This window comes from Halyomorpha halys, unplaced genomic scaffold (genome assembly GCF_000696795.3).
Source record: "Halyomorpha halys isolate HHAL.00 unplaced genomic scaffold, Hhal_1.1 Scaffold71.1, whole genome shotgun sequence".
NCBI lineage: Eukaryota > Metazoa > Arthropoda > Insecta > Hemiptera > Pentatomidae > Halyomorpha > Halyomorpha halys.
The window spans coordinates 232907-259340 of NW_027107476.1; the positions used below are offsets into that span (position 1 = coordinate 232907).

Here is a 26434-nt window from a genome sequence, read left to right on the forward strand (position 1 = left end):
AAAAAAAAAAAAAAAAATGCATGGTTTTTAAGAATTAGGAAGGAGAAAAAATGTTGTCTATCTTCGTGAAAAGGAGGCTAAACTTGAATGAGAGACCCTGACTGATGCATCTGGTAGAAGCAATCAGGAAGAAGAGGAACATCTTAAATGCAGGTGTGCAGATGGAATTCGAAGAGCAGAGGGATAATAGAGTGCTAGAGAAGACAGTAACTGAAGGAGAGCTTAGTTAAGGGAACTTATAACTGGGTCAGACAGAGATACTTGATATAAAATAAATTTTAAATAAGGGATAATGAAAATGAAGAAGAGAAGAATAAGCAGTGTTGGCTATTGCTATAAACTTGGTACTCCTAATAATAATATACAACATTTCGAATATTACGTAAGTATTCTATATTAAATATTTCCAATTTGTATCTTAATGAACTAGGAACACAATTGAGAAATGGAGTTTTAACTTTGTGCCAACATTTAGTAAAAAATATTAGGAGTTCGTAAATATCACTAAACGTAAGCTCCTATATCTCACAAACGTCTTGGAGTGATACTGCTTCTAATTAATGTAACATGCAAGGCTGTTGATGCGAGATGTACTGTATTTTTTCTGCGTATATGCGATATAATTTAATTGACTAGAAGATGCAAATATTGAAGAAACGTTAACTGGTACGTTGTTTGCCTGTATGTACTACTTTTATCTCAACAATAAATTTACTTATCTGCTCTTATTAGAAAAAGGCTGAATTTGATTTATTTTCTTTCTATTTTAAATATTTACATTTAAATCAAATGGAGTCGATGGAAGATAACATCAAAAAACGATTGAAGTTCCACTCCCAGTTACCGATAGTTAAAGAAGCAGTAACCTACAACTTGGTAAACCCAACCTCAACTCGAAGACTAAAACCCAACTGTCTGCAGGATATCCTGTTATAAATTCTGTAGTTATCAATTCCATTATTGATAATTACAATAGCTATAGCTTATTGATAATAGTCATAAATTTTCTTTTATCAAATTAAAGTGTTTTGTTTTTTCCCACTAGAAGCCAATTGTTTCTTTTGCTAAGTCAACGAATGTTGTTATTTTCTTTACATTTCTCTCTTATCAAGAATTATTATTTTTATCTATTTATTTTACCAATTATTTTTAAATTATAACGTTTTATCTAGTTAGGGGTGTCTTTTGTACGAGACTATACCCACCCCATCATAATCAACTAATAAAAAAAAAAATGTAATTGTAATACCTACCGAGCCGATCTGGTATTAAATAAAAATACATTTAAATCAGAGGCCACTCAACTTTTTTTCAGAATTCTAATTTATTCATTATCAGGTAGATCATTTATTCATTATCATGCTTGAATGCAGACTTTCCTCAAAGATAAATTAATTCAGTCATCTTCGTCTTATAACAGTAGGTTACAAAACCTTGTTTATCTTCAACACCCACACAAAAATTGCAGGAGAATATCATATGTGTCTGAATGTTTTTTTTAGGCTAATTCTACTGATATCGAAGTGAGTTTCTACAATATCGTGGTAAGCCTCAAAATTGAAATACAACTTTTCTATTTCTTTTCTTTTTATATTTCCCTGAAGGAAGGCCTGGAGGTTCAGAGTAAAAAATATATAATTAATTTGTGTTTAATTAATAAAAAACTGAAGGAAACGCAATGGCAAGATCTATTATCTCAGCGATGAAGTTAATTTAACTATTTTGAAAGCGAACACCAAAATTATATTATTTATATTTCATTATAACTATTTGCCAAGAAATTATTACTTTTATTATGATTCCATCTTCTAAGCCTCCTTTCTGAGTATTTTTTCTTTCCACCTTTCCCTCTCAGAATCCATAACCTTCCATTTCCTCCTCAACTCTACGCCATTAAAAAAGTCTGGCCCTTTGGAAAGTTTCCATTTAAATATCATTTTGAACAGTGAGCACTCCTGCAAACATTTCCATAGCATTTTCATTTTCTCTGAATTATCCTTTCCGTTATGCTTAATATTTTAGAGAGATATCGACGCCGACGTCTTATCTTTATTATATAACATCTATATATTTATACTTTACTTTCAACATTCCAAGGATACAAATTAACAATGCCATCAATATTTATTTTGCTTAATTTTTATTTTACATAAAATTGAAGATTGCCAGGGTCTGAGGTTTCTATCAAATGAAAAATCGCCGAGGAAACACCGTTCACTAATAAGAACAAGCAGTAAAAGTATCATTTTCTTGATTTCATTTATTCAAAAACAAAAATTCTACATACTCATTTGAAAGCTAATTTTTTACCTTATTGGACTAACTATTTAGTTTTCACCAAGTCTTGTATTTTTATGCAGCAAAAACCCCAGAATATGTCATCTGGCATGCAAAAGAAAACCTATTGAATATGTAAAATATATATATTTATGCATAAACCAAAATAATTAAATAATCAGAACGACTGATAAACTGAACAGTCATTCCCATTCCATATTTTATTAATTGTTCTGGTGAATGTAATTTACTTTCTTTAAATTTATTTTCTTTAAATTGTTTTAATAATTCTAAACTTTCTTTTAACAACAGATTTCTTACAAAAAAAAATTCTCCTGTTGAGTTGAAATAAAACTTAGATGGGTATTAATAAAGATAATGTTATTGATGAATATTGTATTATTAATTATTTCATATAACCTTTCCAGCACTCTGTGTCTCATCATTGATTACAAACAATTTCATAGGACGGATTTAAATGTATTAAAATGTTCCGCATAATATACAGCCACCCCAATCCATCTTGTAACCTCAGGTTGGAGAGGTAATTGCTTCCATTCATTAATATTCGTGTTTTCTAAGCTATATCGATGATTTGTTCATTCCACTTCAAAAATCAAATAACTATCACTATTTATACTAATATAGATAAATTGACTTTAGAATAACAGGAGTGTTATTATATAGTGTTATTTATAGTGTTCTTAATAAAAGCAAACAAATCAAACCAGAAACTAATAATAAAAATAACTTATATATTGATATAGGGAAATGCTTGTCCTAGATGGATTTATTTTATGTGATGGAAACTCTTTAAAAAATAAAAGACATGGCTTTAAAAAAAAATTCACTAAAATGATGGTTGATTTCCTTTTCTTTTTGTGGATTTAATTTTTTTTTCCGTACTCCCCTGACGAAATAAGTAATTGATACATACGTATAGGTAGGTTGGTATATCTGGTAGTTTGTAGTTCGATTTAAAAACCTGTGGATTTAATTTTTTTTTCGTACCCTCCTGACGAAATAAGTAATTAAATACATACATAAGTGCAGGTATATGTATATCTGGTACTTAATTAATTTTGTGGATTTAATCACAAAAATACACTATAAATGGACATATAGGTATTCCACTTCAATGAGTTTTCATAAAAAATAAAAATAAGTAGTAAAAAATACTGAAAAAATTTTGAAATCTTTCTCAAAAATCAGCATTAACATGAGTCACTGTAATACTCTGGTATTACTATATCAATAAAATATTTTTGTTGCAGAGAGGCCAAGATCAGGGTTCAAGATGACTCCAGTGCTGACGGTGGTGAGCGGTGTTGTGGGCTCGCTGTTTCTAGTGGCCTGTTTGGTGGCTGGCCTTCTCAGACTCCAGTGTTCCAGGGATGATAGACCCAGAGCCAAAGCAGATCCTCCTCCAGCCAAACCTCTCGCCTCTTCACCAAAGGGCGACCCACCATCGGAGCCCGACGAAAGGAACCCGGATATCATACCCCAGCCTAACTCAGGTGAGGATTCAGATTGGGCATGCAGTAATTAACTCTTAAGCTGTCGGTTGAATATGTAAAACTTACAGAAAGGTATCCGGGGTACAATCTTGATGGAATTAAAATTATTTATTCCTCAAAAAGCACATATTTAACTACTCCAAATGACCTCCACAATAACACTTAATAACTACTAACATTTAGTGAATGTTCGTTGGCTCCTTCATGTTAAATAGACAATTAATAAATTAAAATGACTGTTTGACGACTATACTCTCTATTTAAAAAAAACAAACTTTTTTCATTTAATAGCAACACTATACGTGTGCTTATTAAAATCCATTTTTATAGAGGCAACACAAATTTACTGGTCATAAAAAAAATGTATATCAATAGATAATATACGTTTCATCCCAAAACGCTGTGAATAATACAGAATACCCAATATACGTCAATAATAGAACATTACACAACTACTAAACAACTTGAACCCATGATGGATCTTATTAGATTGAGTATTTGGTATGGAGGGACTATCTCTTGCCCAAGGTTATAAAAAAATCTGGAACTCACTATATGAAGACTAGATGTTCACCAGGAAGCAACTCCGACTATAGACTTCGCTTATATGAAAGAATAAATCAATCTTTTGTTGAGTTAAGTTATAAATAAATTTTCAATATGACCTTCCTAAGACCCTCAAACATGATTGCCTATTGAAAACATGTTGATCATGAAAAAGCCATGATTACAATAAATAAACGCAAGGCTAAAATAAAAAGGAGTTGGATGAGGATCATTTTAAGAATATATAAGTTGAAGATACAAAGGTGTGCTGGTCTCCATCATCCTTCTTACCGATGCTCCGAAAGTATAATTATGAAACTGTAAATTTTGTTAAACTGCCATTATTATTTTTGTGGGCTCAAAAATTCAATTACTAGATGTTTATAGATCGACATAATTCAACTCATAAATTCGCCTGCAAAGTAATTTCGTAAGTTGAATTATAAACATCTAGTAAATTCTATGTTGAGCTCGCCAGCATAATAAAGTTATTTTCACAAAATTTTGCAGTTGCGTCATTATACTTGCAGAGCAGCGAAATTGTTTTTCTATTGCATTATTATTTATTTTTTAATAATTTATTTATTGTTATTTACAACTGTATAAAAATGTATACAACTAGTAAATTTGCTGTAGGTGACATAGTTACATGAAACAAGCATGTGGAGAACCTACCCATTGGTAAAACTCCAATAACATTTCTAGAGGAGATCTCTATGCCATCTTATTTTCAGACGCCTAGGAGGATTATTAGGTAATGAAGGGGAAGCCAGGTTAGAAACAAGTGGAATTGGGTGGTTGTGAAGTTTTTCATAGAAGGAATAGAATCTAGTTTTGGCCAAATCGGCAACAAATGGTACATTGACGTCCTGATGACTTGATTTGTGACAAAGTAAGGAGCATTAAGGATTTTACGAAGGATTTAGGACTGTAAGGATTGGATTCGCGAGGAATTTTATTGTTTAGTAGAGCCCAAAAGCTCAACTCCGTATGTCCAGATAGACCTTATAATAGTCATGTAGATCAGTCTTTTGTAATGGATTGGCAATTTAGACCGTTTGTCTAGTAAATTCCATGGATTTCATGTCAGTCGTTTGTCGAGATGTAGTCCTAAGTAACGGATCTGTTCGACAGGAATAAATGGGGTATTACTAAAGGATACAGTAGGGCAAGAGATCATGGGTTTATGACGAAGGGTAAATGTAATTTATTGGAATTAATTTTAATCCTACAATTTATGCACCATTTTTGAAGATTGGAGAAGTGGGATTGGAGGGTTTGGGATAAAATGTAAGAATCATTGTTAACTGACAATAGACTCTTTTTGCATTCTTGAAATACAGAATATTTATTGGTGTCTTAATTCTTAAGAAGGCACATCAAAATAAACTAAAAGTAATAAAAAAAATATCATTTGCATAAATTTTGTAATAGAAAGAATACTAAAGACTTCAAAATTCCGCAAACAGCCAATTGAAAAAGTGGCACTCGCAAACAAAACGATTTAATAATCACCATAATGGAATCCAACTATGGTCCAACTTTTTCACAAATAACAGAGGAGGAATAATGAATAGGCATGGAGTCACACCTCCAATTACTAGAGGACAAAAATAAAACTGAGTTTGAGGAGGGGTTGTGGGACTGATTTGCAAAGAGACTACTATAAAGCGGCCTCAATCGGCAAAGCGGCGTTTGTTATTTGGCGGCAAATTACCTTGGGCGGCGCCAGTAATTGGCAGTGGTCATTACAGGTCATAACTCTCCATCTAGCAACAATGCCTCACCATCTATCTCTCCAAATCCCTCTTCCTCTCTCCCTCCCATATTATTAATTATAAGTTATCATCCCGCTTTTTCATGGATTATTCTACTCCGCTTGGACCAGTTGTGGGATTTAATCAATATGAGGCCAACCCCTTTGGAAGATTAATTAATGGCTAACGATTATCTATATATTTTACTCGTATTAAAAGATTATTTCTATTTATTTTTATTGTGATTTGAATTGAATATCTTCCGTAAAAATTATTTACCGAAATTTGTAACTAAAATTTATCTTATTTAATTAATTGTTCGGTTGTCAGAATGCAAATTTGACTTGTGCGAACTATTACTTTTATGATGTGACTATTAGTTGAATGTTTAATAAAATGGACCAAACTTTTTTTTTTGTACCCTCCATTGAAAATAAGGAATACTTAGGTACAATGATGCCAGTTGAAGTATGCTCCCTTCTTCTACCCTGGGTAAAATGGACCAAAAGTTGATCTACCTCTTTTTTATTCACATAGAGCAATGATAATGTGTACAAATTAATGAGTAAGAAACAATTAGGAAAAAGTATAATCGATTGTTCATGGTTAAATTGCAGTGTCTTGGTGTAACAACAAATATTTATGAATGAGGAGAAGATGGTTGGGGGTGCGGTCAATGAAAAACACAAATAAGTTCGTTTAACTTATTTTAATGTGCCAACGTTTCGGCTAGAGTTTCTAGCCATCTTCAGGGCTGTTCGCTGGAAGATCAAACTCAACTCAGAAAATTAAAAAGTTTGTAATTTTTTTTAATATCTTTATTGAAATTTACAACTGTATACAAATCTTCAGTTTCAGTTTTTTGAGATATCTTTTTCCGAATTCAAAATTCGGGCATAGGTTTTTGTTGCACCAAGTAATAGATTTATAGTAAGTATTAAAAACAAAAGGTATGTATGTCTTCTACTCGACAAGGGTTACATATTTTTGTTTGCAATGAGTAACATAGCTCATTCGAGTGACTCGCGTAACTCATTCCACTGAATGGTGAGTGATTTAGCTCATCTTGCTGAATAGTGGAGTCTTTTAGGCAATCCCAGTAAATATTAGAAAAACATTACAACTACCGCAAAGAAAAAAACCGGTAATCCCATCTCAACCTAGGGATAAAAATAGTTTTAAATTAATTTCAACAAGAAAATAATAGGGCAGTTTTCAAACCCAAAAGCTCATTATGACTAATTATAATGGTCTTAATTGTAGTATTAAAAGATAGTAGTCATGCATATCTAGAGAAAAGTGCGATTTGTGCAAGTAGTATAAAAGACGGAAATAGTTTGAAATTGACACGGTCAGACTTATACTGAATGATTCTTCTTGAACTATAAATATTTTTGTTTCAAATCAGTTTAAAAAGACCTATCCAGGGCGTATTATGAACTGAATTTTTAAATTTTCAAAAAATAAAAAAACAGCCAATTTCTTTCAGCTATTTTCGGATTAATAAAACCACCCTATATATATATAATTTTCGATGAACAAAAAATGTATAGTGATACATAATTATGCATAATTTATTATGATAAGAAAAGAAGAATCTTTACATTAATATATGAAGAATCCAGTTCAAGACAGTGCACAATCAGCAAACTTTTTATTGGCTAACGGTTTATCCTAAATCTGTGCGGTTTAATCGGATGCTTGATTATTATAAAGGTAAAGGAAGTATATACAAAAAAAAATTTTAATCTGTCGATGAAATAATTTGATTAGCTCCTAAATTATTTCCAACTGAAAGGCCAACTTTTCGCCGACTACTTAATCAGAGAAAGTAAGATAAGGTGTGCGCACACAACAAACATGGCAAACATCCGAAACTACTCCCCCACCACATATGAATGATAAAACAAGGCCTAATTAAGATACCAGCCCATCAGCCATTTTGCAGCATTACAGCTGCTAAAAACCAGAGAAGGCTTCGTACTAAAGCTTTAGGCATTCTGGACCTCAGATCTTGTAGCAACTGTCGTTTCAACCATAGATAAGGATTGAACAAGAAACTGGATGATTAGGAAGGTACAGTTGGAAAAATTTAAACATTATAAGTTCAAGGTTATAAGAAACATTAAGATAATCTAAAGGGAGACTTCTTGTAGACCTATTTTTTATCATTAAAAATGGTTTTAAAAATTTTGGATTTTGAAGGATTAGACATGTGATACTACAATATAGCTCTGACAAAACTGATGGATTTAACAATTACTAATGTCCTCCAGTCAAAGTAAGAAAGGATTCTATTAAACAACATATCTAATTTATACATTCACTTAGCTTCGTATGGAATATACAGTAAGGGGAAATATTACGATCGCGTCCAATTTTTAATTTTTGACGAGAGTTTTGACTTTTCGAATTTTGAGTTTTTGACTAAAAACAGGTTTTGAGGTCCCCAAGTCTGTGAGTATGTGAACAACCTAGGTCGAAAACGAAAATCCATTCAAAATAAAATAACATATTAAAATGATTATATGCCTGGAATGTTACAGAAACGTTTACAATAAAATCAAGTGCCGGGAAGTGCCGCTTTGTAAACTCGATTTTTCAAATTTTTTTTCTTAATTTCTCAAAAACGGCTCAAACGATTTTGCTTAAATTCGGTATACTTATGTACAGGGCTTTAATGCCGAATTTTCTAACATTCTTCCTCTAAATTACCTTTAATTTTGGTAACTAGAAATAATTAATTAATATGAAAAAAGCATTTTGCATTGTTCACAGTAATATAACATGTCTAAAAATGAACCATGAAAAAATTTGATAACTAGTGGAAAAATAGTTTAGACCAGAAAATCTGGAACAACCGAGCGAGTCCTATCGCAACTATACTCACACCACGAGAAATCCTAATATTTATATTGTAACTAAAAACAAATAATAATAATAAAAATTTAATCATTGAAAGTTTCGCTATTTAGGGCAGTAAGATAATATTGTGTGATGCTCTCACCAGATTTTTTATTGATTATAATAATTTCACTTAGACTCCAAATTAATCATAACAAAATAGTTTACTTTTATTACTGTACTTCTCGATTTTAGTGATCCAAAAACTAAATAGTAGTAAGGATTATGATTAGCTTTGAATATTTATTCTGGCTTATATTCCGAAAAAAACAAGGAATTTGAAAACAGTTTGTAGTTAGCGTAACCTCAGCATGGCTGTATTAGGGGTGAGTTCGACTCCTGCCCTGTAGATAGGGGGTTTATTGTTGCTTGGAATTACAGTACTGCTATCAGCCAAGACGACAATGCTGATAAGACTGTATTCAATAGAACTTTATTACCCTCGAATTTGGCCTGATAATGTCCTCAATACTAGAGGTAGGCGTTTGTCACCAACAATACCGTCCCACGAGTCTGGTCATGAGTAATGGTGAAAGAGGATCTGATTGCTATGAACCAAAATCTAACACTCATCGTTATGTTTTATTTCCTATCTCATATGGGGGTTGTGGAAAACATTCTAAAAATAGTCAAGTTAGAAACAGGTGACTAAGTATTATCTTGATGTAACACACGAACAAAATCGATAACAATTTAAAATAAAAATAGTAATTAGTTTATTAAATCGAAATGTTATAATCGTCGAAAATCAAAGTTATACTTTCCGAATGGCCCGAATCGATAATTTGGTTTTGAACTCTCAAAAAGTTCAAAATTTGGAGCCGGCAGTAATGAAACATAATCATAGTATTTCTATCAGTTATGCACATATTTTAGGTTTATTAAAAATTGGTTATTTTTGTTTATTTACGCTATTATCTTTGGCTGCTTATCGATAAATATTTAATTTCATTTCTTTGGCACCATATTAAGCCCCTTCTTTCCAACCACTGTTACCTAAATATGGTACTAATGTAAAAATATCTTCCTTGATTATTATTACTGTTAACTATCTGATACTGAACATATAATGAAATAACTAAATTAGAATTTAAATCTTAATTATATAACCGTCTATACACCTGACATCCCAACCAATCCTAACACTATCCTCACCACGTATGCTGATGACACATGTGTGCTCGCAGTTAATAATAACCCTTTAATTGTATCCCGAACTCTCCAATCTAAGCCCTCGAAGAATGGTGTTGTAATTGGAGGATTAAAGTAAATCCTAACAAATCCCATCAAATTACCTTCACCCTCAGTCGTAAACCTACAGACTGCCCTACAGTCTCCTTTAATAATGTTGATGTTACCCATGTCGAACAGATCTGCTACCTTGGACAACATTTGGACAATAGATTAACCTGGAATCCTCACACAAAACTGAAAAGACAGAAAACTGCACGTCGATTTCTACTATTACAACATTTACTAGACAAACGGTCTAAACTTCCAACTCACAACAAAAGACTGATCTACATGGCTGTAATAAGGCCAATCTGGACATATGGAGTTGAGCTTTGGGGCTCCACTAAGCCTACGAATTCCTCTCGTATTCAATCCTTACATCCAAAATCCTCAATGCTCCTTACTTTGTTACAAATAAAATCATACATAAAGACCTTAATGTGCCCTATATAACCGATCTACCCCAAACAAGATATCACCCCTTCCATTATAAACTCCCTCACCACCCAAACTCACCAGTTTCTAATCTTGCATCCTCTTCGTTCCTGATAATCCTCCGAGGTGCCTAAAAAGAAGATGGCCACAAGACCTGCTAGTGTAAAAACGTCATTGGAGTGCTACCAATGGGTAGTTCTCTACACGCCTGTTTCACTCTATTATACTTAGATCAAATATTGTAATGTACGTAAAAAAAATTAATGGTATAGCGAAGACAGAAGTTTCTACTATAGTTCCAACTATACCATCGATCACTATCAACCGATGATAGTCAACGATCACTATCGACTACTTCCTATCACTACCACTACCAACCCTTTCCCTACCCCCAACTGTTAAGTAGTTGTGTTGCTTTCAAACTCTTTTATAGGAATGTTTATCTTGATTCATACAGTGCTATGGGGTCGTATAAACTGCAAAATTTATGAAACAATGGTTCGATTTATAAACACCCTTTGAGTATTACTTGGCGATCAATGCGAAGCGTAATAGTGGTGCACTATCAGAGCTACGGACCCGGTTTTAAACCGAAGCAGATGACATTACTCTTTGTCTCCTTGCAGGCAATAGCAGCCTTATCAGGCTATCCCGGGACGGTCATCGCTGTTAATAAAGCCCGGGTTATACCCACCCATCAGGCACTCACTAAACCAGCCCCTACCGTTATCCACAACTCCAATGGTGGTATGAATTCTGAATATAGGCTCGTTTATTTCTCCCAGTCTCACATTAAAACAGCAATTTCTGTCCTTTTCCCATATCAGTTGCAGTAATCCAACGGAAAAGTTTAATCCGCAACAATAAATGTCAAAATTTCTTACAGTTCTAGTATGAAGTTGAGTGGAAATTGTAAATAGAGATTTCAAAATTAAACTTGTACATCAAGTTTATAATATGTATAATTGCAAACATGTTCAAATATTTTAAGCACCATTTAGTATTTTAGTTATTTTCTGAAACTGCTTCTTGATTCCTTTTATCTTTTACACTCGGGGGTTTCATCCTCATCAAGAATTAAATATTTTGTCCATGGTTTTACTTCTTAATGTACAAGGAAAATTCCTTTATTATAATATTCCACTGTTTACTTCTGAACTTTAAAAAAAAAATTAATAAAAGTTAAAAGAACAACATTGTTTAAATAAATAAGACATCTTCAGAAGTATAAAGCTTACAAAAAATTATATCTCTATTTATTATTTTTCTAAAAGCCTCATATTATATTATATTATATTTCTTCAAACACTTTCACTCTTCTTCTTGGTAACCAGTGAATAATACACAAAAAATAATTATTCTCCATAATTTTATTTTTGTTTCGGTTGATATAAAAAGTATTAGGGGGAAAAATATTATAGCTTCATTTTTATGAATTTTGTAAGCACGCACCCCTTCGCTAATTTATTAGTTTTACTTTTATGTTTAAACGAAATTCAGCATCACTGTTAGTAAACTACACGTACCGTTTTATGGGATATAAACAACAGGAACTATATTTTTTAATTAAAAATAACGAAAACAATACTTGAATTTTATTCTCTTTCTCAATCTTCATTTCAGGTTTTCTTCGATCTCTGTTAATATTATTCTAATACTATTAGATCTATTAGATATTATATAGCTCGTAAATCGATTTTCGACACACGTCCACATGCCTAGAATAGATTTATGATTGATCATGCATAAAAAAAAAAAGCGTAAACAGAGGTTTCTTATCATTTTTTTCCTTAAAAATTATAATATTTTTTTTTCAGAAATTCTTTTCCTTAATAAATTAAACATCTTTTAACTCTGGCAATACATTCCCTTTATTCTACTCTACTAATATCATTGACACTTATTTTTTCTTGTTCTCGTAATCATGTTACCTATTGAGGATATTATTAATAAGCATGTACCCAACTAAAAATCACCATTATTTTAAAAAAAAAATTATCCCAAACGAAAAAATTATTTAAAGTTTTGTAAATCACATTCACCCTTCGTCGTAAACCCATGACCTCTTGCCCCACAGTATCCTTTAATAATACCCCAATTATTCTTGTCGAACAGATCCGTTATTTAGGACTACATCTCGACAAACGACTGACACAAAATCCATGGAATTTACTAGACAAACGGTCTAAATTGCCAATCCATTACAAAATACTGATCTACATGACTATTATAAAGCCTATGTGGACAAACGGAGTTGAGCTTTGGGGCTCCACTAAACTATCAAATTCCTCCAGAATCCAATCCTTACAGTTCAATGCTTTTTACTTTGTCACGAATCAAGTCATCCATCAGGACCTCAATGTCTCATATATTGCCGATTTGGCCAGAACCAGATACCACTCCTTCCATGATAAACTCCCCAACCACTCAAATCCACTTGTTCATTACCTAATAATCCTCCTAGGTGTCTGAAAAGAAGATGGCCACGAGATCTTCTCCTCTAGAAATGTTATTGGAGTTCTATCTATGGGTAGATTCTCCATATGTTTGTATCATGTCACTATGTCACCTACAGCAAATTTACTTGTACATATTTTTATACAGTTGTAAATAACAAGAAATAAATGATAAAAAAAAAAAGTTTTGGAACGAAAAGAACATCTTATTACGTATGAGTAATCCTGTCTAACAGTGAAATTTAATCATATGTTAAATAGATTTTTATATCATTATATTTTTTTTTTAACAAAATAATTCTAGTTGAAAGAAGAAAAAACATGTCGGAACAGTTTGCCTGGAGTGAACACAATTCGAAGATCACAACGACCTACAATATTAGCGAAGATAACGTCGCCACTCTCCCCATATAGGCCAATCTGATCCATATTCCGGAGGGATATCCCCAACCCCGCTAAGATTTGCCAGCTAACAGGGATTACACCGGCTACTGAGGAGGCCGGGAGGTAAAAAATTGCCAGCCATATGAGTTTTCCCAAGGAGGGCTTAAGAAGGGTTTTTCGATTAGGGGAGACTTTGCCTGGGAAATCATCAATCAAACTGTGGCCCGGCGCTACCCAGCGCTTTTCCCATTAAAAAATGTCGGGAAAAAGCTCGTCAAGTTTTTAGAGCTCTCCATCACTATAGGTTACCCACCACATCCTATCTTATAAGCTCGCTCCTCTGGAAACCTGATAACTCTTTGAAGCATTATACCATTCTCCGTTATAAATATATTTTACTGTGACGGTAGTGATATTAATAACAAGAAAATTGAAAACTATATATTATGATTTTTTTTTTGGCTTAGTGCATCGAAGAATTTATAAAAAAAAAAAATATTACAACATTGGTTATTTATGATTTTATGTATCTTGAGGCGCAATAATTCTGCTACTGATGGAAAATGACCATTTCCCGAGTTCGTTCCTCCTCTGCCAAGTATTAATAAAGTAATTAATTATTAATGTATCTACAGTAATGCCAAAGATTCTGAATTGATTAACTTTACACGAAAGGCTTAAATCCTATTATTCTAACGTCAGTAAGCTTATAACTCTATTCTCTGAATCAATGGAGAAGGGGATGAATTCCTTTCTGGTTGTCGGTGATTTTAAGGGACAGCGTCCTCTGGGATGGAAGAATTTTTATTAAAAATATTGGAAAAATCCTTCAAAAGGTTTCCTTTTGAGGTATTCTTTTTAATGGAAACCTTTGGAATTAAAATTATAAGTATTCCTTTGGGGATTACCTCCGATTCCTTATTATTTTCAAATTTAATTGACAGTTGGTTTTGTCTGACGACATCTACAGACCCTATTATAATAATTAATGTAATCATTCATAATAAGTTATTTCGTAACATTTGAAATGGTATTTTAATTATCAATTGTAATAAAATATAATAATTTATTCATCATTTAAATATCTAATTTTTCGGTTAACTTGGCCATCATCAGAGAAAAATTATTAATTAATAGATTTATTAACTTATTATTATCAATTTAAAAATATATACATTAACTAAAATTTAGTTTTTCTTTAATTAACTAATTAAAAGTTTAAGGCTATTCTGGCCATGTCTAATATACTATAGAAAGCAAAATTAACCGATAACAAATATAAATATGGAAAATAATATCTACTATTAGTTAAATTGCATTATTTTATATTAAATTACTTATATTTATAAACTACTTCATTTAATACTAATTCTTTATTTGCACTTCTTGTTATCAATTAACTTATCACCTCCGAATTCTGTAACCTAACTCACAAACCAGGTTAGGCATATTATCATTATATTTCAAATTCTATATCGGTCTATTTTCTTATTAAAAACCTGGTTACTTATAATTATGGACAATAACCTCAAAATAAACATTATTTGTTACGAATTAAATTAACATAAAATATTTGGTTTATATTTCTTCCACTTGATTTAAATTTCTAGTAATAACGTTACTAAATTATTATTGAAAAATAAAAGACAAAAAGAAATGGTAGTATGGACATATTTATTTATAATTTATAAATAAAACTCGCCATTAATAAAAAATGATATTCTACAGCACAGATGATATATTAGTATAATGATAACTATCGTATTATCGATATTAGTATACATCGTACATGAATTGAAATAATTAAATAAATTAACCATGTTATGTTAATGACATTAACATTAATTATAAATGAGATAATATATGTGAAATTATACAAAATGATTAATTAGAATGATAAACCTCAAATAAAAATCATGATTCAGTATCCCTTCGCCCATCAAACTTTCTCCATTATGGCATCAAATTTTGGCACATTGGAGAAATTTCTCATCTCATTAGTTATTAATTATTTTAAATTAAAAAATAAAACAAGTAGTATCAATTTAATCTAACAACGTTTCGAACTTGTTCTCCATGAAGATCTATGTTTGTCAAGTAATTTTATGAAATACATCTGCTGAAATACACTGGATTCCAGAGAATAAATGTTTTATAGCTCCTATTAAATTATTTACTCCCTTAATGCAACATGCTTTATTCAACACTTAGTGAAGATAGAGAGAATTATTTATTTCAGGAATTAAAATGTAAATCAATTCAAATGGCTTCTGTAAACTATAGCATTCCATGAACAAATATCAATTGCTTAGCAATGATTTAAACATTACGGTTCTTATTAACGATTGAGCAAAGATTTCATTTCATGTCCAATTGCCTTCTTAGTTTCGTTATGAATAAATAATAAAACATTTTTTTATTTTTTTTTTATCAATTTTAAACATATCACATACAATTTATTAAAGTATAGCCTATAGTTTATAATGTATTACTATGATGTAATATTTGAAAAACATAAATGACACGCAAACAAAATATATATCTCACTGGGTATGACTCGATTCTTGATATTAGAGTTAGAACAAAAACTTACTCATGCCTTCGACAGGCTGCAAACGCAAAACTTTTTTTTTAAAATTCTTTATTACTATTCTTTTTTTTCTATTGTAATACATATATAATATCATTCATCACTGGAACCACTGAATTCTTGACTAGTTCTTGAATAACTAAAAAATTGACCAAGAATCAAAAAATCAATAACTACTCTCCGTTCGTTATCTGCAACGTTTCTCCCGAATTTTTGATTCGTGTATACGATTATATACATATATAATATATATGTATAGATATATGTACATACATAGGTTGCTCATTAATGATCCTAGGAGTTAATTACAACTGGTCTTTCATTCCAAAATTACGGCCTATATATGTTCTATAGCTCAACCCTTTACGCATATAGTGCCAAAGATAGGAAATATGAAATTCTCCAATAGTTAGATTGATTTTATTACGTTCTTTAAAGTTTCGATTCTTTTCTGGAAGATATTGCATCAAAAAATTTCCCTAACTCATAAGATTTTCCTGAACTACAATGTTTGATTTTAGTACAATTTATTAATCATATCTTCAACAAGAATTGAACCAGATTATGATCTGGCCAAACTAACTTAAGTTCAAAAGCCTTATTAACGATTGCTATGCATTTTTTGTGAATTATTTTATTTATTATTTAATATATTTTAACGCAATATTTGTACGACCATTATTTATTTTATAGGAAGTGTTATTTTTTTTTAAATATGTAATATTTTCCGATTAATTGTGGAAATTAAAGATTAGCGAAAAAAGTTGTAAAATAATGAAATATAATTATTATAAATATTACTATTCTTTCTTATAGGGCTTGAGGAGGAAGAACACGAGTTTATGAGGAAGAGACAGCTGGTTTCTACAATCGAGACGAGAACCTCCCCTAGCAGATCGCTCCTTCAGCCAGGACCATATCCTGGCTACTGCACCCTCAGAAACGGAGGCCTTCCACTTCAGGATCTCAGCAACATACCCACCAAGCCTCAGGTAACATATCATAGGCGTTCCTTATATTATTTACATTCAGTTTATGTAAGCTATACATCATTCAATAGCTTAATAACTAGTGCATCAACGGTCATTATAAACGAAGAACAAAAATGAAGCTAGGTCTCTTCTTTTAATTTAAAACTTCTTTATCTAGACAAATGGGTGATAAGTACGATATGATTGAATACCTTCATATCACGAAAAAAAGGGGAAAAAAAAACATCAAATAAAAGTAAAACAATAATGAATCAACTTAACTCACGGATTCAACTGGGAATAAATATTGGAAATAAGGGTTTACGCTGTTGCCCATCGTTCAAGTTCGTAGGTCCATAAATTAATCACGTAAATAGAAGTTGGTAGTCCAATGAAAAAATAAAGCAAAGATCTTTATAGTTTACATCAAAGATCACTATAGTTGGCTAAATATTCTGTAGAAGCCTTGATTTTTATATCTAGTCTGGTGTGTACTAGTTCAGTCTTGTGTCAAGAAAAAAATCAAGAAACGTACTGTACTATGATATGATGAGAAGGCAACCCTTAGTAAGTTACTGTATAAGAAAGCTGAACAATAATTGAGACGGAGGGTAAATGTCACAAGTTTGCATTTCCAATAATTAAGGTTCTAATGCCATCTATAGCTGAGGTTCTCAAAGTAGACACAGCAACATCCTGGGGTACCCTAAGAGTATTTCAGGGTTGTTGCAAGCGAATGCCACTTCCTAAAAATATCAAAAAAATGAAATATTTTGATTTTATTTTATTTTTATACCAGATCGCCTGGTGGGCGCCTTACATGGTTGATATAACTTATATTATATATATTTTTAACAGTTGATTATGAGAGGGTATAGTTATACAAATGACACCCCTGACTATATACAATGTTCTTATTAAAAGAAAAAAAAATAATAAAATAAATAGATAAGAATAATGCTTCTTAATAAAAGAGGAAAGTAAAATTAATAACAAAAAATAATGATATTGGTATACTTAAATAAAACAAACAATTGTCTTCTAATAGTAAAAGAAACAAGTTAATTTGAAAAAGGGAAGAGAGAAGAAAAGAGAGAAAAAAATAGAATAATAATAATGAATAAATAAAATGAATAATAATAACAAGTAAATAGAGGTACACTACCACTATGAATTAATTTTATATTTATTAAAAATTTATAAAAGAATGTCCTGCAGCAGTCTGGACTTCAGTCTTCGGGTTGAGGTTGGGTTTCCCAGGTTGTAAGTCACTGCTCCTTTAACTGTCGGCAACTAAGAGTGGAACTTCATGAAACGTTTTTTGACGTATTCCTCTATTGACTCCATATGTAATTCGCGATGAAATTGGCTATTTCTTATGAATGATTGTTGAATGATGGTTTTAGTTTGGAATTTAAAAATAAAATAACAAGTATAGAGTGCATTCCAACATTTGCATTTACACTATATTTTCTTATTTTCCTACATACTCAACATCTTCAAGGATTGTTGTGGTATATTTATATTTTTTTAGCTCTACAAAGGTGCCGAAAAATTGTTTTAGCGCAAAAAAAAAAAAAAAAAAGGTGCCGCGAAATTTTCTTTGAGAATAAAGGGTGTCCCGGCGAACATGTTTGGGAACCACATCTGACTATGGCCTACTGCTCGAAAGTCTGAGAAAGACGTGTTTAGAGAGATCATTTTCGTGCATATGCTAAGCTATGATAAGCATATTTTCAGTAAATAAGCAAGCAGACAGCCAACAAAAAATAAAAATTAAAAAAAAAAAATAAATTGAAATAAACAGTATTTGGTACAGCTAAATTTCAATGGATTTTATAACAAGATTTCCTATTTTATAATATATAAGCTTACTTTTCGAAGTCAAGTTCGACAGTTTTTGTACAATATCGATTTCATGGAACATTGCTCAGAAACTGTGTTCTTTAAAATTTAAAAATAAGAAAAAAAAACCAAAAGCTGTATTATTACTTTCGAACTAAGTAACATTACTTTAATCTTATTTTTCAAGCTAGAGGAGCTATACAATCTTTATGTAGATTGTATAGCAGTTGAGTCAAATTAACTTCAACCGTTGTAGTTCTCCTGGAACTACACAAACAAGAACAATGCTGCCTCTCAAGCTCACTTCTATAGTTGGTCCTCTGAGTAATTGTGAAATCACTCTGACGGCAGAGGAGAGTTCTGAAGATAAATAATTAAATACCATAATCGAGAATTCCTGGGTAAATAGCCTATCAGTTTGTCTTAAGTTTCATCCCCACCCACCTGTTGAGTCTTAAGTGTTTAGCAAAGTATTTTATAATTTTAGTTCAATTGATGATATGTTAATATAAACTTTATTTTAAATTTCTAATTATAAATTTATTTTTGGCATTAGAATAAAATTCCAAAGTATGTTCGTAAATTGATAAATTAATTTACAAAATTATATTGTATTGTTCTTTTTGTTTTTATTATAACGAATCGCCCACTAAGGACCACGTGAATATCAATTGTTAGGCTTCTTTAGGAGTCTTGATTTTCTATCTTCCCATCGCAGATTCATGATCCTCGACTGCCTTTCTTTTATTTCTTCGAACCACTTCGTACACATTTTTTTTTCTCTTCCAATATTAGTGAGATTTTTCAATGTTTTCCTATACGTATCTCTATCTACGCAGTCGGTATCTGAAATTTTAAGTCTCTTTAATTCCTCTCTCATTTGCCTCGTGAATCCTCCCATGTTTTTTTAGCTAAATTTTTTTTAAAGAACTTCTATTCAATCTTTCCTCCTTCATACTCTTAATGTATTGTATTGTTTTATAATTACAGTATTGAATTCATTATATAAAAATCTAAATAATGCTAAATATTTGTCTTTAAACCTTTATACTGGCAACACCTATTAAAACTAAGTACGAGCTTCAGACTTAGATCGATCCATATGGAATGACATAACCGGATTATTCCGCGTTGTCTCAGACTGTCTTCTATTATTTAACACTAATCATACCAAGACTTAATATATACCTATTTCTACCATAGCGGGTCAAATGACCCGACTTTATGTTTCATGCTTGAATGTATGAAATATGGATGTTAGGAAGGAAATAAAAATATAAATTAAATTTATTATAATTAAACAAAATAGTATGTTGAGCATTTCTATTACAAAAGCAAAAAATAAAAACTTGTGCTCTTCCAGGTGTGCCACCTACTTGCATTTGTTGCCAAACAGATCCATCATTCGCAACATTTTGTTCATTTATTTCTACTTCACTTTCTTCCGAACTTGAGAGTAATCTTATTCTTTTTCGGCTACTACATACATTCACAATATTTTCCTCTTCATCGTCAGTATCTGTAGAATCAAACTCATTTTTATTTGCAACCAATATATCTTCATTTTCAGAAAATTCATCTTCACTAATTTCTGAAAACTCTTCGCCAATATTATTTATATCTTCTAAGAACTTGTACTGTCTTGTTTGCTTCGACATTTTTCTGGGTAAAAAATGATCTGTATTACTATAGCTATCAAAATAAAATATCAGCTAGGTACTTACCAAGACTTTCAATTTTTGCCACTTTTTCTTACACTAAAAAGCTATTTTCAATCTAAAATTTGATATTTTCTTGAAATTATTCTGAGCTATTTTCGTTGAACTACTTTACGCAACAGTCTTTGGAAGAATGTGCAACTTACTGACTACAAATATGACTAGATAATCTCATAAAACAAAAAAATTCTCTCCGGGTCAAATGACCTGTTGCGGTAGATATCGGTATACAACAAGGATTACTCAGAATAAACAAAACAAAACAAAACAAAAATATTTTTATAACTGTACATTAATTACTTAGAAAATGTCATGAAGTCAAATGTGCAAACGCAATAAAATTATACGTGCATTTTCAATGGAAAAGTTCAAAATGGGTCATTTGACCCGTTATGGTATGTTTAGTGTTAATATCGATATGGGTCGGAGGTTCGCTTCAAAAACGTTTTCTTTTGGAAAAATCTAAGATTAGGTAGAATTTTTATGTTTGGCTTAAACTATCTGAAAAAAATGGATGGGATTTAAAATTGAATTTATACGTATTTAAGAGCTTTAAGAGGCGCTGAAAACGAATCTCGAGTTTTTCAAAAACAAAATATTTTTGATCTGCTTTTGGATTTTGTTATATTTTGTACACTTAAACTCTTTTCATGCAATAATCAATCTTTTGTATTTATTCTAAAAAAAAAAAAAAAAATACACATCAAATACATGCAGAACAACGATAATATAAAGAATTATTTCAAATATTTTTTTTCGGCGCCTAGTGTCCATTAGCTAGGATAGAGTATTGAAACAATTTAGAGCGACTAAATTAAAAAAATTCCCACCAAAAAAATGCCTCAAAACAGTCTTTTGTTGGAATTTTAATACCACTATCAGCCATAACCTACCGTTTACGATATGTCAAGTAGTGAACTTATTTGATAGATTAATTTAGTTAAATCAAAGAAGGCAACAAACCATCCCAGAATATGTGGTTAATATTTTTTCCAGCAATCCCAGAAGGCTGATGCTTTCATTGTAAACCTCTTATATTTTTGTATTTATTTACATATGTTGTATTTATATACATTTTACATATACATATGTGTAATTATATACATATGTATATATGTACTATAATTAAGTTTATTATCGATTTTCAAATTTCATTTTTAATAATTTATTGTGATTAAGCTATTGTGATTAATGAAATGGTTAATTTATCGTGTAGGTAATAAAAATTTAAAAAGTTATGATTGAATTTTATGAAGTAGAAATAAAATGGTAGGGGCATTTCTTGGAATGCGGAATTAAATCCGATTTGTTTTGTCCAATTAAATTTGTTTTACCCAACGTTTGAGAATGGACTATACATATATATTTCTTTGTGTTATACTTTCTGTGTGTAATGGGCTGAGGCCTGCTCCTCCCTTGGGGAAATCCTGTCTACGCCCATAATGTCAAGTGAACATATTGATGAGGTTGGTATAAAACGATCACCAATTATCGATTCCAGCTACTTTTTCAATTTGATAGATTTAACCTTTTTTTTTCTTTTCTCAAAAACTGCTCTATTTTTATTAATAATTGTTTTAATGGAGAAATAATCTCAGGTCTAATTCTGGGATTTGAGAGGCGGGATGGTCTTAGAAGGGTTTTCTTATCACTTTTGTGGTGTTATCCTTGAGAGACCATGACCTATCATCCATCGATCAATATTCGCTATAAGTGAATGTTCAAAAGGTGAGGTAAGTAAGCCTACCATGGAAGGTGAATGTGGCGAGTTTCCGGTTAATTTACAATTTTAACTGTAATTGAAATAAAATTTCAATGGTATTACAAGAACCACCTATCAGAATCCACAGCATTAGAAAGTATCAGCTTCCTTAAAAATAAACATGGAATGTATTCCTAAATTATAAAATAACATAATTTAATCACAAGCCGTTTTAATAAATTGTAAAAGTTATAGGAAATAAAAACGTTATATTATTGTACAAAAAGTATGTTTTAAACGAGACAGCATGCTTATGGTAATCTTACGAAATTTTTTTTAACACAAAATGTGAATTTTAAATAAACTGAAATTTTTTACATCAATAATAAACGGATTTTTAATAAATCACTATCACACAAGTATTGCGATGTATTCTGAATACACTTTTTAGCTTCTTCAGAATCTTCCTTCTAAGCCTGTATATAATTCATGTTTGGACGATTTCTCAATTTAAAACGATAGGAGAAGGACAATGGATACTCCTCCTGTGTTTGCTTAGCTGTAATTGGAAACCCGCAGCTGACTTGTTCGTGGATGTAGGCCATGGTATGTTTTAGGAGGAGTCAGTCCAATCTTTAGCTGAGGCGATTTGATTTACGATGCTTTCTCCATAATAACAATCTTAGTAGCAGTACATTCTTCTAGTTGGTGATTTTTTTTTTTTGAATCTATCTTGAGAAATCTATATCTCAATAACTATTCGAGGAACAAATATCTTTTAGCAATCAAATTAAAGCTGGTTTAATGTACTATAAAGTAGATTATGAACTTTACCTTCGTAGGAATAGTAATGTTTTGACTAAATAAACTTCTATCTGTATAAATTTCTAGTTGTTGGCATAAAATGTTTAATTTTTGAGAAAAATATATTTCTAGACCCATAAGATGTACATATGTCTGCCAGCACTCAAAATAAAGGAAATTTAACTTACTATAAAGTTTATGACACGTATTTTCGTAGCAGTAGTAGTTCTTATGATATTCACATATGAATATAAATTTGCCAAATGAAAATCTGTCCGAACAACTATAAATCAATTTATTTTAGCAAACTTCATGAAAACTACTACTCCTACGAAAATAAACGTCATAAACTACTTTATAGCTCATTAAACTAGCTTTAATTTGCTAATTTAATAACTAGGAGACCTGCAGCCGGCGACATAGAGATCCCCTATGTTCGAGTCTTGGTACCATAGCTTTTTTTTTTTTTGTTAAAATGCTACAAAATAAGTTGGAATTAGATCATAGATTTTTTTTTAAATATTAATAATTAGTTTGTATTTTTAGAATTCACTTGGTATAATTTATTATTTAATACTTCTTTTCATTAATATTTAATTTTATTATCACTTTTTTAAAAATAAATAGCGCGTTTTAAAAAATATTTTATTTTAATTTTTTTATTCAAGATCTTATATTATTTATCTGTCGTTCATTGAGGAAATATATCCATATTATTTATGATATTATACTGGTATTTGGAGTTTTATTTGTTGAAATATTTATCCTTTAAATATAATAATATTTATTGGTATATTTTACTAACTGACTGGTAGTTTTGATAAGTTCTTTTTGAACCTCCAGTGCTACTACAATTATGAATAATGATTAACTATGAGAAACAATCTAGTCATTAATAATTATTTCTGTACACTAAAACAGTTAATTTTATTTTCGAAAACTGACAGAAAAATCAATAATACTCTTAAAATACAATAATACTATACATACATAATAATATACAACAATATTCACGAAAAAATTACAATTAATACCGCGTGATTCAAAAGAAAAACGATTAAAAAAAACTAAATATAAGCCCTCTAAATTACACCCTCTTTTTCAGGGTATAAAATATCAATTAACCGAAGCTAAAGTGAAATTCTGCCTACAAAGTAAAAAAAGAAGAAAGATAAAAGGCCAGATGAAAATTTTCATATCAAAGTCCGTAAATTGCTCTTTCAGTTGAACCAAAAATAGTAACAAGGATAAAATTATACTCCTACACAGGTTTACGTGTAACATAACAAAAAAACTACATTAAACTATTAAAAGTCAACTAAAGTAATTGAAAGCAAGGTTTATATATCGATAGTTAGAAAATATTAATAGTAACTTTTACATTTCTTCATTATTATAAATTAAAAACAGAAAAAAAAATTGTCGGCCTGTGATTCGGTGGATTTGATTTACATGTTATGATTTACCACTGTTATTTTCTAATATATTCAAAGAAAAATACTTAAAATGTTTGTCTACCTTAACGGAAGGGGACACCAGAATCTGGTAAACACTCTCTTTAGGAAAATTGATTTATAAAATTTTACAATATGTGCAGAGAGATAAAATATAAAATATACATATAATTCTATATTCCTGAATCAAAATCAAAAATTAGAGAGCAGTGTGTAGTTTTAAGAAAAAATTCATTCAGCTGGAAAGCGACAGAGATATCTCGAAAGTTACATTGTTATTTGATAACAAAACATTTTTTTTTTACAATTTATTAACATGAAGTTCAAATCATAATGATTTTACGGTTTTAAAAAATCGTTTAATGTGACACGTTCAAGAAGGAAATTGATGGTTTATTGCATCGTTAAATATTATACTATCAGATTGATTCCAGAATAATTAAAAGATGACATTGCTCCTCTATATGATGTTATAAAATATTTCCCGATTTTTTTTTCTACGTAGGGAAACACAAGAAGAACTTAGTTCTGGCAATTTACAGTAATTACGGTCTCATTCCCGAGTACAACCAAATACAAAGCCGAGCACAAAAAATATGGACGTATTGAAACTTTAATTCCAAGAATCATTGACGTCATCTTCGCTAAGGTTTTCTCCGTCCATTATTAGAGCTATAACGCATCCTAAGTTCAAATCATTGCAAACTATCTTTCAATTGTTCAATCACATAAGTGCCATGATGCAAACGGAAACTATTCTGCTTAGGTTAGAACCCAAAGGAGAAGGACACATTGGTGCTGTTTCAATAGGTACTTGCCCAAATTCCATTGGGGCTTAGTAAATTTATTTGTCGAGTTTTAGCAATTACAAATAGATTTGCATTGTTGTATAACGTGGATGGTCACCACCATGCTTAAATTATGCAGACGCTGTATCTAGGTACCTTAGTCGAAACCTCCGACTAATACTAATGCTCTGCCCAAATTCTAACATTTCTATCTCTCTTGGTAGGTATTATTCAACAATTATTCTGTTTCTTTCAATCACGCAAACAAAAAAAAAAACAATAAGTTTACAATTCAAGTTATATATAAAACTACTGAAGAGAACATGTTAGGAATTAGGGAACATAATTCGAATGAGTAAACATTTTTTTTTAGGTGGCACTAATACTTTTCTAATGGTGACAGAGAGTTACAAAATCCATTAGAAACTATCAGTGGTCATTTGACACATCTATTTATGATTAAACAAAATTTTAATCCCACTTACAATGAGTGGATAACTAATAACGTTGTATTAAATAAACAATGCTAAAATTTTGCTCCTCACTCCCCAAGGTTTTTGTATTTAGGTAAACCGATAGAACTCTCTATTTGATTTTGACGAAAATAAAAGGGATTTTCCTGTTTGAACGAAATGTAGCGAAAAGTTAGGGATTGGTGTAAAAATGATTCATTATAAACTTTACAAGATTTTCTTGAGCTCTTCTATATTTTAAAAATTGGTAGTCCAATTCAGCTCAAAGTTGGAAAAAGTTTAAGTAGAGTTGAAATGACCTCCAATAAATGTTATCAACTATTCACTTACTCATGTCAAAAGTAATTTTATAAATGCACCGATGTTTCAAAGCATCATTTTAAAAATTCTACTAAAACAAATGATTATCTTTGAAATATTGTTAATAATGTATTCAAATACAGAATTAGATATAAATCATTACATGAGTAATTTAATTACATATTTCAATTGCATTGTAGTTACACTAAGATAACCGTTTAATGGTCCAAAACATACAAATCAGTGTTTTGAAGATTAGTTATGAAGAAATCGTAAAAAA

General features: G+C 30.7%; 1 protein-coding gene across 2 annotated transcripts in view; it reads left to right on the forward strand.

Moving 5' to 3' along the window:
* side-VII (sidestep VII) overlaps positions 1-26434 on the forward strand; it is a gene marked incomplete at its 5' end in the record, with an annotated part of 293850 nt that overhangs the window by 230424 nt on the left and 36992 nt on the right. For both annotated transcript variants that reach the window (XM_067045798.1, XM_014438911.2), the window contains 2 exon segments: positions 3552-3794; positions 16916-17091. In XM_067045798.1, the coding sequence (XP_066901899.1) occupies positions 3552-3794; positions 16916-17091 (419 nt within the window).